This window comes from Lathyrus oleraceus, chromosome 5 (assembly GCF_024323335.1).
Source record: "Lathyrus oleraceus cultivar Zhongwan6 chromosome 5, CAAS_Psat_ZW6_1.0, whole genome shotgun sequence".
NCBI classification, from domain to species: Eukaryota; Viridiplantae; Streptophyta; class Magnoliopsida; order Fabales; family Fabaceae; genus Lathyrus; species Lathyrus oleraceus.
In genome coordinates, this window is record NC_066583.1 from 184,461,542 (window position 1) to 184,478,002 (window position 16,461).

The window sequence follows — 16,461 nt, forward strand, 5'->3', positions numbered from 1 at the left end:
ATCAATATTGAAAGAGCTACGAAGGAGAAACCTCCATATGGCTAAGAACCCCTACCTCAGTGTCATCAAAATGAAGCCGAAGATATATAAGAGAAAATAAGCACCCGTGCAGAGGAAAAACACAACCCTCATACTTGTTCAACAATATCTTGTCCTATTTTGAGGAAAACACCCCCTAGTCAGAGGAGGAGCCCGCCTTGGTCGAAGCATTGTCTAAGTCTCTTTTACCGACAAAAGCATAAATTGTATCCAATGTCTCCTGATCCCCATATGATGATTGGTCTTCATTTCTGGACTCTAGGCCGCTATGGTGGCCACTTTTATACATTTGTCATGCATCACTAAAATAGGAAAAACAAAACGACCATGAGTGTAAGCATGCGATTGAGACTCTAACCACCACATTATTTCATTATCACTAAGCTTATAACCGAAAAAACACTGATGCGCTCTGATGTAAGTTTTAAACTTTTTGTTGCTGTTTGAAATCACCTATATACTCTGGATTTTCTAAGGGAAAAGCTAGAAAAGCAAAACCGCAAACAATTCTCCTGAGATCAAGGTCGATAGTAACCTTTCCCTCTTTGACAAAAACACTATCTTTCAAATTTCCCATGATAATCACCTCAACAATCTCGACAAGAACAACTAAACACTATAAAAAGGTAGTCAAGATTGTTACTTTCAATAATCACAACTTTTGATACACGAAGAGTCAAGTTGCCTAAGCATCCAAATACTCGTTGGAGCGGAGAAGGAAAAATTGAGGGGAATGGTCAATAAAGCGTGAGATCGAACCTAGTAGCGAGAAAATGAAAAATATTTAAGACATCATGAGTATGAGAACTAAAAAGTAAAATTAAATTCTCCTTTTAAGACTTTATATATTAGTGACAGACGACCCCATGATCAGTGACCCAAGATCGAGGAAGATGAATTGCACTACCAACAATCCTGATTTAGCCTCAATCCCCATGACACTCGAGTACTCTAAAAAAGATCACATATGCCTCAAAATCTAAGGCCACATGGAGAGATCTAACTATGCAATTTTTTGACTACGAGACAATAATTTAATGTGTCTGTTCCTGAGGCCAACTACTCCCTGCTCTCCGTGTAACACCCTTCTAAAATACCCCAAATATTTAATTAAAATAACAATATGTCAATCAGAGTAATTATGCAGTTAAGGGTGTCACACAACAACTCCACACCATTCACCATAATAACTGTCATGCTCTTTTGTTAATTCAAAACATAAAGTATTTGCACAATACGCAGCGGATAGAAATCAAATCAATCATGCAAAACATGTAACACATTACATGTAAAATTATTCAACAAGGTAAAACATCCCGTCCCGATGTTACATCTATCAGAGCATGACCCACTAAGGAACTACACTAGACTCCAAGCACTAGCTCCTACTCAATCACTGCTCGTTACCTGAAAACATAGTTGTAAGGGTGAGTTCCTCAATCGATATAATAAGCATTATAAATTATCATGTAATGTTAAGTAAGTTAACACATTCAATCACCCTAATCAGATCACACAATTCAGTAACGGCAATATCAATTCCAAAATCATACTAAACACAATCACCAAAACAACACGTATAATATTGGAATACATCCATTCATATTATACGCCATACATACATACATTATGCAATGAGACTCCATGCATGCGGTACCGACTATTCGTGAACATATAGTTCAACCTCACCGATCAAATCCAGATACGGCTACCAAGCTCACTAGTCCCACTCATTTGAGACCTAGTGACTCACTCACTAATTCCTCACCATGGGAATTAGCTACCACCCCAAGGGCTATGCGATGCACGCTAATCACCTAGCATGCAAACATCAACAACAATCCAAAATAATTCACTCACTAATTCCTCACCATGGGAATTAGCTACCACCATAAAGGCCACAATATGCAAGCTAAATCACTTAGTCATGCAACATCAACAACAATCCAAAATGGACATATGCTCACACTCTAAGCCATAAAACAGTCCATTCCACATAATACATACATTCACATCATTATGCATACCATCATACATCATCAGTATATTATCACAAAATCATATCATGTCATGCCAATTAATAATCACAGTATTAGCACACTCTACTAATACCTACACTGCTCAATACAACGGGAAATGATCCCTACTATATCATACATCAGCCAAATTACATTACTCAGCTGAACAACCAAAAACTGCACAACAATAGCCCAGAAAAATCACAAAGCTGCTCATACGCGTATTGCATAGCCCCATACGCGTATGGCCCATCTCCTGACCAAAACCCATACGCGTAACACCATCTCATACGCGTATGCTACGCGTATCACTTCCCCATACGCGTACCAACAGAGACCAAACCACGTTCAAAACATCATCTTCCTCAACCATACGCGTATTACCTAGTGCCATACGCGTACCAGACCATCTCATACGCGTATTGCCTAGTGCCATACGCGTATGACCAGAACCCAGATTTCCAGATCTGCTATGGTTTTCTCTGCTACGAGATCTCTCCAATTCCACCTTCCACAGTCCAATTTTACACAGTATTCGTCCATATCATCTATCACGAATCATACCCTATTCGATTTCACAGATTCTAACATTATTACATCTAATTCCTACGAATTCCCTTCAATTATAATCCAAATTTCGTTCATCCAATATTTCACAATTTTCAGCATACATCATTCTAATCAGAGTCAAATCAATGGTTTATCACTACCCATTACATGTTATCCCATAATACCCATTAAACGATGATAAACCCCCCTTACCTGAGTTAATCCGGCAATCCTTTAGCTTCGAGCTCTTCCACTCTTCAACCCTTGTTCTCTGGCTCTTTGTCCTTTTCCTTTTCCACTTTTGAGTTGTTTTTCTGTTTTCACGTGAAAACCTCTTTTTACCAAATGGGACCTTTTCTAATTCCAACTTTTATTCCCATAATAATAATAATAATCCAATAATAATAATCCCAATAATATTCCAATAATAATCCAATTATTTAATTAAATTAATAAATATACTATTAACTTAATTTAAATAATTATCTTATTTTTATCGGGGTGTTACAACTCTCCCCCACTAAAAGAGTTTTCGTCCTTGAAAACATACCTCAAGCAAATAACTCCGGATAAGACTCCTTCATCTGACTCTCAAGTTCCCAAGTCACATTGCCACCTGCTGGTCCTCCCCAAGCTACCTTTACCAAAGCAATCTCTTTACCCCGCAACTGCTTCAACTCTCGATCCTCGACCCTCATAGGTGATGTTTCAACAGTCAGGTTATCTCTCACCTGTACATCATCTACTTGGACCACATGCGACGGATCAGGAATGTACCTCCTCAACTGAGACACATGGAAAACCTCATGCAAATTCGCAAGTGACGGCGGTAAAGCGATACGATAGGCTACCTCCCCTATCCTCTCCAAAATCTGATAAGGACCAATAAATCGAGGTGTCAACTTCTTTGACTTCAAAGCTCGACCAACCCCAGTTATCGGAGTAACACGAAGAAACACATGATCTCCCTCTTGAAACTCAAGTGACTTCCTCCTCTTGTCGTGATAACTCTTCTGACGACTCTGAGCAATCCTCATCTTCTCCTGAATCATCTTAATCTTTTCCGTAGTTTGTTGAACAATCTCCGGTCCAACCACAGCACTCTCACCGGACTCATACCAACATAAAGGCGTCCGACATCTCCTACCATACAAAGCTTCAAACGGTGCCATACCAATGCTCGAATGAAAACTATTGTTGTAGGTAAACTCAATCAAAGGTAAATAACAATCCCAAGCACCTCCCTTTTCCAAAACACAAGCCCTCAAAAGATCCTCCAGTGACTGAATCGTCCTCTCAGTCTGACCATCAGTCTGCGGATGATATGCAGAACTCAATCTCAGCTTAGTTCCCAAAGCCCTCTGCAAACCTTCCCAGAACTTCGATGTAAATCTAGGATCTCTGTCCGAAACAATACTCGACGGAATACCATGCAAACTTACAATTTTCTCAATATACAACTCAGCTAATCTCTCTAACGGATAATCCATTCTGATCGGAATGAAATGAGCCGATTTTGTCAATCTGTCAACAATCACCCAAATAGCTTCAAAATTCTTAATTATCCTCGGTAAACCAGAAACAAAATCCATACTGATACTATCCCACTTCCACTCTGGAATAGCCAACGGTTGCATTAGCCCAGACGGCTTCTGATGCTCAATCTTTGACTTCTGACAAGTCAAACAGGAATAAACAAAACTCACAATTTCTCTTTTCATTCCCGGCCACCAAAATAACTTTTTCAAATCATGATACATCTTCGTAGCTCCAGGATGAATACTCAAGCCACTACGATGTCCTTCCTCAAGAATACTCTTCTTAAGTTCGGTAACATCCGGAATACACACCCGATTACCAAATCTCAAAACACCATTCTCATCAACTCTGAATTCACCACCTTGACCTTGATTCACTAGAGTCAACTTATCAACCAAAAGCACATCGGATTTCTGACCCTCTCTAATCTCATCCAGAATACCACTCGTTAACTTCAACATTCCCAATTTAACACTATTGTGAGTACTCTCACACACCAAACTCAAGTCTCTAAACTGCTCAATTAAATCCAATTCCTTAACCATTAACATAGACATATGCAATGATTTCCGACTCAATGCATCAGCCACTACGTTTGCTTTACCCGGATGGTAATTCAAACCAAAATCATAATCCTTCAGAAACTCTAACCATCTCCTCTGTCTAATATTCAGCTCTTTCTGATCAAACAAATACCTTAAACTTTTATGGTCACTGAAAACCTCAAATCTTGACCCGTACAAGTAATGCCTCCATAACTTCAGAACAAATACAACAGCTGCCAACTCTAAATCGTGTGTCGGATAGTTCCTCTCATGAACCCTCAGTTGTCTCGAAGCATAAGCTATAACCTGCTTATTCTGCATCAACACACCACCCAAACCCAACAATGAAGCATCACAGTAAACCTCAAACGGTTCCGATGGACTTGGTAATATCAGAATAGGAGCGGTAGTTAACCTTCTCTTTAACTCTTGGAAACCTTCTTCACATTTTGAGTCCCAAACAAACGCTTGCCCCTTTCTAGTCAACATCGTCAACGGTAACGCCAACTTAGAGAATCCTTCAATGAACTTCCTATAATAACCTGCAAGTCCAAGAAAACTCCTTATCTCAGAAACTGACTTCGGAGCTTCCCACTTAGATACCGCTTCTATCTTAGAAGGATCAACAGCAACACCACCTCTTGAAATCACATGACCAAGAAAACTAACCTCTTCTAACCAAAATTCACACTTGGATAGTTTAGCAAATAACTTCTTTTCTCGCAGAACTCCTAACACCACTCCCAAATGTTCAGCATGCTCTTCTTCAGATTTCGAATATACCAAAATATCGTCAATAAACACCACAACAAACTTGTCTAGGTACGGATGGAAAATCCTATTCATATACTCCATAAATACCCCAGGCGCATTAGTCACACCAAAAGGCATTACAGAATACTCATAGTGTCCATACCTTGTTCTGAAAGCAGTCTTCTGAATATCCTCAGTTTTCACACGTATCTGATGATACCCAGACCTCAAGTCTATTTTACTGAACACACTCGCACCGACCAACTGATCCATCAAATCATCAATCCTCGATAAAGGATACCGATTCTTGATCGTCACTTTATTCAGTTGCCTGTAGTCCACACACAACCTCATAGTACCTTCTTTCTTCTTAACCAATAACACCAGTGCACCCCACGGTGACACACTCGGACGAATAAATTTCTTATCCAACAGATCTTCCAACTGACTCTTCAATTCAGTTAACTCAACAGCAGACATACGGTACGGAGCCATCGATATCGGCCTAGTACCAGGTACCAAATCAATCGAGAACTCAACTTCACGCTCTGGCGGTAATTCATTCACTTCTTCAGGAAACACATCAGGAAAATCACACACCACAGCTAGATCGCAAATCACCAGCTTATCTTTAGCCTCCAAAGTCGCTAACAGCATAAACAACTCTGCCCCATCTGCTACTGCCTCATTCACCTGCCTTGCTGATAGAAACAAACTCTTTCCTTCCTCAATCTCAGGAAAGATCACAGTCTTATCAAAACAGTTGATATAAACTCGGTTAAACACCAACCAGTTCATACCCAAGATAACATCAATCTGCACTAGTGGAAGACACACGAGGTCCATCCCAAAGTCTCTACCAAAAATACTCAAAGGGCAATTTAAACAAACTGAAGTAGTAGTCACTGAACCCTTCGCAGGAGTATCAATCACCATACTCCCATGCATCTCAGATATCTCTAATTTAAGTTTCACAGCACAATCCAACGATATAAAGGAATGAGTCGCACCTGTGTCAATAATAGCTACAAGAGGAAAGCCATTAATATAACACGTACCTCGGATCAAACGATCATCTGCAGAAGTCTCAGAACCCGATAAAGCAAAGACCTTGCCTCCCGACTGATTCTCTTTCTTCGGCTTAGAACACTGTGGACTGATATGACCCACTTCTCCACAGTTGAAGCAAGTCACAGTCTTCAACCGGCACTCTGCAGCCAAAAGACCACCTTTGCCACACTTGAAACACTTCCTCTCAGCACTGGTACACTCATGAATACGATGTCCAGCCTGACCACATCTGTAACACTTAGCAGGTGCACTGGAGTCTCCCCCACTAGGCCTCTTCATCCCACTCTGCCCCTGGAAAATAAAGCGTGAGATCGAACCTAGTAGCGAGAAAATGAAAAATATTTAAGACATCATGAGTATGAGAACTAAAAAGTAAAATTAAATTCTCCTTTTAAGACTTTATATATTAGTGACAGACGACCCCATGATCAGTGACCCAAGATCGAGGAAGACGAATTGCACTACCAACAATCCTGATTTAGCCTCAATCCCCATGACACTCGAGTACTCTAAAAAAGATCACATATGCCTCAAAATCTAAGGCCACATGGAGAGATCTAACTATGCAATTTTTTGACTACGAGACAATAATTTAATGTGTCTGTTCCTGAGGCCAACTACTCCCTGCTCTCCGTGTAACACCCTTCTAAAATACCCCAAATATTTAATTAAAATAACAATATGTCAATCAGAGTAATTATGCAGTTAAGGGTGTCACACAACAACTCCACACCATTCACCATAATAACTGTCATGCTCTTTTGTTAATTCAAAACATAAAGTATTTGCACAATACGCAGCGGATTGAAATCAAATCAATCATGCAAAACATGTAACACATTACATGTAAAATTATTCAACAAGGTAAAACATCCCGTCCAGATGTTACATCTATCAGAGCATGACCCACTAAGGAACTACACTAGACTCCAAACACTAGCTCCTACTCAATCATTGCTCGTTACCTGAAAACATAGTTGTAAGGGTGAGTTCCTCAATCGATATAATAAGCATTATAAATTATCATGTAATGTTAAGTAAGTTAACACATTCAATCACCCTAATCAGATCACACAATTCAGTAACGGCAATATCAATTCCAAAATCATACTAAACACAATCACCAAAACAACACGTATAATATTGGAATACATCCATTCATATTATACGCCATACATACATACATTATGCAATGAGACTCCATGCATACGGTACCGACTATTCGTGAACATATAGTTCAACCTCACCGATCAAATCCAGATACGGCTACCAAGCTCACTAGTCCCACTCATTTGAGACCTAGTGACTCACTCACTAATTCCTCACCATGGGAATTAGCTACCACCCCAAGGGCTATGCGATGCACGCTAATCACCTAGCATGCAAACATCAACAACAATCCAAAATAATTCACTCACTAATTCCTCACCATGGGAATTAGCTACCACCATAAAGGCCACAATATGCAAGCTAAATCACTTAGTCATGCAACATCAACAACAATCCAAAATGGACATATGCTCACACTCTAAGCCATAAAACAGTCCATTCCACATAATACATACATTCACAGCATTATGCATACCATCATACATCATCAGCATATTATCACAAAATCATATCATGTCATGCCAATTAATAATCACAGTATTAGCACACTCTACTAATACCTACACTGCTCAATACAACGGGAAATGATCCCTACTATATCATACATCAGCCAAATTACATTACTCAGCTGAACAACCAAAAACTGCACAACAATAGCCCAGAAAAATCACAAAGCTGCTCATACGCGTATTGCATAGCCCCATACGCGTATGGCCCATCTCCTGACCAAAACCCATACGCGTAACACCATCTCATACGCGTATGCTACGCGTATCACTTCCCCATACGCGTACCAACAGAGACCAAACCACGTTCAAAACATCATCTTCCTCAACCATACGCGTATTACCTAGTGCCATACGCGTACCAGACCATCTCATACGCGTATTGCCTAGTGCCATACGCGTATGACCAGAACCCAGATTTCCAGATCTGCTATGGTTTTCTCTGCTACGAGATCTCTCCAATTCCACCTTCCACAGTCCAATTTTACACAGTATTCGTCCATATCATCTATCACGAATCATACCCTATTCGATTTCACAGATTCTAACATTATTACATCTAATTCCTACGAATTCCCTTCAATTATAATCCAAATTTCGTTCATCCAATATTTCACAATTTTCAGCATACATCATTCTAATCAGAGTCAAATCAATGGTTTATCACTACCTATTACATGTTATCCCATAATACCCATTAAACGATGATAAACCCCCCTTACCTGAGTTAATCCGGCAATCCTTTAGCTTCGAGCTCTTCCTCTCTTCAACCCTTGTTCTCTGGCTCTTTGTCCTTTTCCTTTTCCACTTTTGAGTTGTTTTTCATATTTCACGTGAAAACCTCTTTTTACCAAATGGGACCTTTTCTAATTCCAACTTTTATTCCCATAATAATAATAATAATCCAATAATAATAATCCCAATAATATTCCAATAATAATCCAATTATTTAATTAAATTAATAAATATACTATTAACTTAATTTAAATAATTATCTTATTTTTATCGGGGTGTTACACTCCGCATCTCCAACCTTAAAGTGAATATTTGCTTCGTATTCGTCGGGCGGTCCGTGAGGGCGGTCAAAAGGGTTGAAACTAATATGCTTCATAATCTTAGGTTCATGAATGAAAGCAAGGACTTCGGGGGCAACTGTTTTGGATTGGATCAATGATCCAATCAAAAGGGGATATAATTCTCCCTATCAAGAAATAGTCTATTAAGGCCTATAGTGTAAATCAGGTTGGGCTGGTGCAGAGGCTTGTGTTGGAGTCTGTAAGATAATTGGAATGCCTGCCTTTCTCATTCATGTGAATATAATATATATATATATATATATATATATATATATATATACATCAATGTGTAACGTTTGGTTAACTATATAATTATGATACAACATAATTACAAGAAACTAATTATGGACATAACAAAATATTATAGTCTATCACACCCCTAGAGTCGAAGCGGGAGAATCACTAATGCTTAGATTGGTCAAAAAATCATCAAATAGAATGCAAAGGAAACTCTTTGGTGAAAATGCCCGCATTCTGGTGTCTGGAGGAAACATGAAGGACATGTGCTTGACCACGAGCTACCTTTTCCCAAAAAAAATGAATGTTCATCTCAATATGCTTGGAACAGTGATGCTGCATAGAATTACCAGATAGATAAATGGTATTGACATTAACATAATACACTAAAGTGGCGTGAGGAATGATAAAATGGAGCTCCAAGAGAAGATTGTGGATCCAACACGATTCGGAGACAACATTGACAACACCCCTGTATTCGACTTCAAAACTAGAATGAGAGAGAGTAGGTTTCCTTTTAGAAGACCAAGAAGTAAGTTTGTCCCCTAGAAAGACACACTAACCAGATGTAGAGCGTCTAATGTCAGGACATCCACCCCAATTAGTGTCAGTGTAGGAGATAAGCTTTGTAATTGAGGATGGTGATAAATGTAATCCAAAATGTATGATGCCTTGAACATAGAAAAGAATGCGCTTAAGAGCGAGCGTGCGTTTTATGCGAGGTGCATGCATGTGAAGATAAACTCTATGAACTGCATATGATATGTCAGGTCGAGTAAAGGCGAAGTACTATAAAGCCCCACAAAATTCCGATATAGGGAGGGATCCTCATAAGGAGCTCCAGAGAAGATGTTGAGTTTATGCTTGGTGTAGACAAGAGTGGCTGACAGTTTGTAGGACACCATGCCATCATGTTTGGTGATCTCCTAGGCATAAGTGGATTGATTGAGAAAGATGTTACTAGAGTGAAGATATACTGCAATACCCAAAAAGTAACTAAGAGGCCCCAAATCCTTCATCGCAAACTCAAATGCTAAGAGTGACATAATTGATTTGTAAAGGACTTGAGTGTAGATAATAAGGATGATGTCGCACACATATAGAAGAATGTAGGCCATGTCATAACTTTGTTGATATATGAAGAGGGAGTGGTTTGATGTGCTATTGCATAAACCAATGGTGGTAACATAGTCACCAAAGCATTGGAACCATGCCTCTGGGCGCTTACTTGAGACCATAAAGTGACTTCTTCAAACGACATATATAATTTGGATGATGGGGATTGCGGAAACCCAATGGCCGATGCATGTAAACAACCACATGAATATCACCCTGTAAAAAGGAATTTTGGACATCTAGTTGATGAATGGGCCAGGATTTGGATAGAGCAACGGTGAGCATTGTTCGAATGGTAGCGAGTTTCACCATGGGTCTGAAAGTCTCATCATAATCCACATTTTCAACTTGTGACCTGCCATCGCCTATAAGACGAGCGTTATAACGCTCAAAAGAGCCATCAAATTTTTTATTATGCCTAAAAATCCACATACATCAAATAATATTATCATCACAAGGCCGGGGAACTAAATCCCACGTCTTATTTCTAATAAGAGCATCAAATTTTGATTGAATTGCGTATTTCCAATTCGGGTTATATAAGGTTAGCTTAGGGTTTTTAGGTATAGGAGAGATGGTATCATCAGGTAGAGAAATTGATACGTAAATATCTTACGCGGTTTGACAATGCCTTTCATATTACAGGTGGTGTTGGTATGTGTAGGTGGAGATGAAGTTGGTTAGATTGGCGGTTGTGAGGGAGAGAATGTCATAGTTGGTGAGCTGCTCGGAGGGGGATTAGAGAGTGGTTGTTGGTTCATTGGAGAGGGTGGATGGTCGGTTGTGCTTGACGGTCTTGTTTACTTATTTACAACAGCTACAAACATTTTATTTTGCCACTGATGTTCAAGGTATGAGTGTGGGTCATCATTTAAGAAGTCATAAGAGATAGGGGAAGGGGAATGTATCTTGGCGAAGGGAATTTGGGCTTCATCAAAGATAACATGCCGCTAAATTATTAATTTTCTGAATGACAAATCAAAACACTTGTAACCTCTAAGATTTAACGGGTAACCTAAGAAGACACATGGAGTAGAGTGGGGTTGTAAGTTATGAATGTTAGATGACAGAAATAAAGGATAACATAGACAACTTAAATAGCGTAGATATGTGTATGTGGGATCTTAGTGATATAAGAGTTGTGTTGGTGAGTGATTTTGAAGTGTTTTATGGGGAAGAATGTTTAAAAGATAAGTTGTCATGTGAAGAGCATGATGTCAAAATGATATGGGAACAGAAGAATGAGCTAGCATAGAGCGTATCATATTATTAATGGTTCTGATTTTGCATTACGTTTTCCCATTTTGTGAGAATGTGTGGGGACAATAGAAACGAAAATAAGGTCATGATCAGTACAATATTTGCGAAGTAGCTTATTACTCCCTCTGTCTCATAAAAAGTGTCCAATTTGAACATTTCACGGTTCTTAAGAAAATAATTAGATGTGTTAATTTTGATGATAAAATTAATATCTTTTACTAGAATACCCTTATTAATTATAGTTAAATGAGTGGTTGAATAAAGTGAAAGCTAATAAATAGGGGTATGATAGTGGAAAAATAATAATAATTGCTGCATTGATATTGTAAAAGGACAATTATTTTGAGACATAAAAAAGTGCAATTGAGACACTTTTTATGAGACGGAGGGACTATTATATTCATCGCTATTGTCACATTGAAAACATTATATTTTGCAAAAATTGTGTGCGAATAAGGTTTTGTAAGTGACATAAACGTTTAAAATACTTGGGATTTTTTGCTAATAGGAAAGGTCAATGAGAAATTTGAGAAATCATACAAAAAATACATAATATTTATGACTGACAGAACTTAAAATCAGAGATGTTCATAAATCACTATGTAAAATATCAAAAGGTATCAAAGTTATAGTTTGAGAATTAAAAAAATGGCAATTTAACATGTTTTCCAAAAACACAAGAGTCACAAATAACAGAAGATTTAAAGGTTCACAATATATGAACTTATTATTGTGAAGGGAATGCAAAACATAAATGACAGGGTGACCTAAGAGACTACGCCTGATATTGGAAGTAAGTCTGGTAAAATTGGTGGAAGTGGCGATTGGATAGAGATCTCCATGAGTGTCACATCTCATGAGAGGGATCCCCGTCTGAAAATCATATATAGTAAAGCCAAAAAGGTCAAAGGAAACATAAACATTATTGTCAGTGATGAGTCATTGCACATAAATTAATTTTTTAATAATTTATGGGGGCATGCATGACATGGTTTAAGTGAACGGGGTGGTGAGAGGTGGGTATTTGTGTGTTCAGTGTCGTGAATTGGAATTCCATGGCCACTACCAACAATATCTTTCTGATTTGAGTTACGTAAAGTAGAATAAAATGAGATATTACCTTGTGATGTTATAGTGTGAGATGTTATGCCCGTAACCATGTATCATTGATTGTCAGGAATATGGAGAAATATTGTGCGCATAGTAGTCTCAATGTATGTCGGTGTCTGAGATGATGTAGTAGTTGCATACACATGAGGAAGCTATCCTAGGATGTCTGGATGCTTTAGAGACCGGTGGGGCGTGTCCATTAAGATGTGTGATATGAGCATTGAGGCATAACTCATGGTGGCGAAGTCCAACCCAGAGAGAGAGAGAGAACTTGGAGGTCACAATCATTTTATGGTAATAAATTCATGGTTGTGAATTTGGGGAGAAAAAAATGGTGATATACATAATATCATAGTAACTTCTTTGATCTATTGGTACACATTGAACATCATAATTATCCATGACCCGGATGAGCACATAAATACGTTGATTGAATATTTTGTTAAGTAAATCATTATCGTATAAATTGAGTCGAATCATTCTATTCTTCTTTTTAGGAAGGATTCAATATTGTATAAATTCGATGTGCAATATTTAGTGAAAGTATCTAGTATATGAATGAGTGTAAGAATAACATTATTCATAAAATATTTTTCTCTCCGTTCTTTTTTAAATGTTATTTTCTATCAAAAAAGCTAATCATTATTGTTACTTTTCAAACAATAATTCTTTTTTTATATATAATACCCTTAACTATTTATTATATTCATTTTACTTTTTCTCTATCTATAATAATTACTTAACGGTAATTTTGATAAAAGTGCAATTAATACTACATTGAACTTTGCAAATGATAACTACAAAGAAACAATTTTTTTTCAAAAAAATGACATTTAAAAATGAATAGAGGAACTAATGTGTAAAGTTTTGTCAATTATTTAATAATGATACAAGATAATTTCTTGACTGCTAGGTAACTATTCCGTTGAAATTTATGTTGGGTACAGCAGTGCGTTGGAGTTTATTGAATCTTAAATCTGCTGTGTTGCTTGTTTGCTAAATGATGACTGGTTTATATCAGGTTTGGAGGTGGAGGTGGCAGTGATCTAGCTTACCAATTGATTTAACTTTCTTACAATGATTTTTAGGTGGACCATGAAAGAGTGATAGTGAACAATAAATTATTGATCATCTCAAAATTATCATTTTCAACACTTACACTAAACTTTAAAGCAGCATACTCATTCTATTTAGACTTATATTCGTTTTGTGAAAACAGCATAATCATCAATGCTGAGCAAGTCCTATGATAGATGTTGAAGTTGCATAATGCATGGCCCATACAGATCAAGCTTTGGATTCACTCCATTCTTGTAATGTTGGTGTTGCAACTCCAATGTTTTTCATGTCATACACATTGGCTGAAACCATCCAAAAAATCACACATCATTACAATCTAAAGAAAGTTCCGGAAAATTGCAAGACTTTCGAGAAATAGATAATACATACCGAGATGAATATCGGGCGTGGCAGCTGCTGTGGCGTCAAAAAGAACAGTCACAGGTTGATAGTCTAACGCGACAGCATCAAAAACAGTTTGCCGAATACAGTTTGGAGTTTGAACACCTATAAAAAGTTGTTGTCAAAAAATCATTTCTCAACTCTAAAATTGTAAACTCATACTATTATGCATTTGGACTGTTTACTCACCAGTGATCACGAGACTATTGATTCCTTCTCGTTGAAGGACTGAATGAAGATGTGTAGAAAAGAATGCACTAAACCTCGTTTTCACAAGTTTAAAATCCCCTTCTCTAATGACGAGCCCGTCAACTAATTCTGCCCCTTCACTTCCTTTGGCGGTCGGACCAACTTTTCCTGTCGTATATAGATGTCGGCGAAAGAGTTCAACGTCTCTCCCCAAGGGATCATGTTCGCGTACTACCTAAAACAATTTGAGATAGTCATAATTCAGCAATTGAAGAACTATTTTGTTGAATACATGCAACTAATGAGGTCTAGTGGTCTACAATCATGTCCTGATATTGTTGCAGAGTCAACTGATGCAGCCAACGACAATTCGTGCATTTTCGATGAAACAACAAAGATAGATAGAAAAGGGAGAACAATCAAACTTTCTATAGAAATCTCAATTGTTTAGATTGCTTGACTTCTTGCAATTTGAATACTCACACAACACAACTATCATACCGTTAACGTTGGATTTGGTTCTTCTAAATTGAGGAGAGTAAAGTGAGAAATTCAAAGTTAATATTTCAACTGATTCATGATAAGTCATGCATTGCATATAATATATATTCTTGGTTAATCAATGATTGATACCACCTATAAAACAAATATTCTAGACACAACACTAACACACTCACTCGTTGGTACTAAACTTGAGAAAATTGAATTGATTGTATGAAGCTATAGCCCACAAGACACTGACACATGTCCGACACTAAACATGTCTTCAATCTGAAATATCGGTACTACATAGTATTATACTCATTTTATACTCTATAGCAATCTATACTTAATCAATGATTGATAGCACCTATAAAACACTGATACTAGACACAACACTAACACTAACGCTCACGCTCGCGCTCGCACACACACCTTGATACTAAACTTGAGAAAATTGAAGTGATTATATGAAGCCACATCCCACAACAAACCGACACACGTCCGACACCATACATGTCTATGTCTTCAATCTGAAGTATCAATACTACATAGGTAATACTCATTTTATACTCTATAGTGAGATGTTCACTTCGGAGCTAATAAGCACAAACACGGACATTGAAAACACGGAACCGACATTGGCCATCGACACATGTAATAATTTTAAAATATAGATAAACTAAACGTAATCACAACTGTTGGTATCGGTTTTAGACAAGACGCTGACACACTTTTTTCAGAGATGTCGGATCCATTAATATTGATGGGAACATACTTAGGTAAAGCCCATAGAGGCATACATATCCCATAACATATCAAAGAAAGGAAAGGAGTGAAGAGTTATTACCCAAACAATGAGAATTCCACGTTTTCTCGCAACTTCAACAGCCTTAATCACATTTGGGACAATATCTTTCCCACCTTTTACTAGCATAGGACTTCCATCTTCTATAAAATCTTTCTGCAAACAAAAACATATACAGAATCCTTAATTTCTCCACACAAAAAAAAACCTAAGAAAAGAGACAGAGCATAATAATTACCTGCATGTCGATTACAAGAAGAGCCGTTTGATTCCAATTCTCGGTCATTCTTAAAGAATCAGATTCACCAAGCTTGGATTTTGAACGCAGTTACAGAATTTTTAGCCAATTGGGTTGTCTATTATGTAGGATTCCACTGCACAAGCGCTTGAAATAAACATGAACCTCAAATTAATGGGAAAAAAAGAGGGAGAATGGTGAAGAGAATGATAAAACAAAATATCACGTCATTGTCTTTTTTATTTATGAGAATTTATATTATTTTTTAATAATAATTAGCGTTTGTTTCTAAGATTAATTACCGTAAACATAAAAAGTTTTACACTTCAATTAATAACAATTATCCATTGTATTAT

The 16,461-nt window shown here is 37.6% G+C and overlaps 1 protein-coding gene across 1 annotated transcript; it reads right to left on the reverse strand.

Annotated features, from left to right (window-relative positions):
- Positions 1–14,033: 14,033 nt before the first annotated feature.
- On the reverse strand, positions 14,034–16,334 carry LOC127082113 (probable inactive nicotinamidase At3g16190). Its single transcript, XM_051022340.1, has 5 exons — positions 16,106–16,334; positions 15,910–16,023; positions 14,580–14,814; positions 14,379–14,495; positions 14,034–14,290 (listed from the first exon to the last, which is right to left on the reverse strand). The coding sequence occupies exons 1-5, from the start codon at positions 16,151–16,153 to the stop codon at positions 14,217–14,219; spliced, it is 588 nt and encodes a 195-aa protein (XP_050878297.1). The 5' UTR covers positions 16,154–16,334; the 3' UTR covers positions 14,034–14,216.
- Between the last annotated feature and the right edge of the window lie 127 nt (positions 16,335–16,461).

Coding starts and splice junctions, on each gene's coding strand:
- LOC127082113 (XM_051022340.1), bottom strand. CDS start 16,153: ATGACCGAGAATTGGAATCAAACGGCTCTTCTTGTAATCGACATGCAG. Junction 14,815..15,909: donor GTGGAATTCTCATTGTTTGG/GTAATAACTCTT, acceptor AAATTGTTTTAG/GTAGTACGCGAACATGATCC. Junction 14,496..14,579: donor CAATAGTCTCGTGATCACTG/GTGAGTAAACAG, acceptor AACTTTTTATAG/GTGTTCAAACTCCAAACTGT.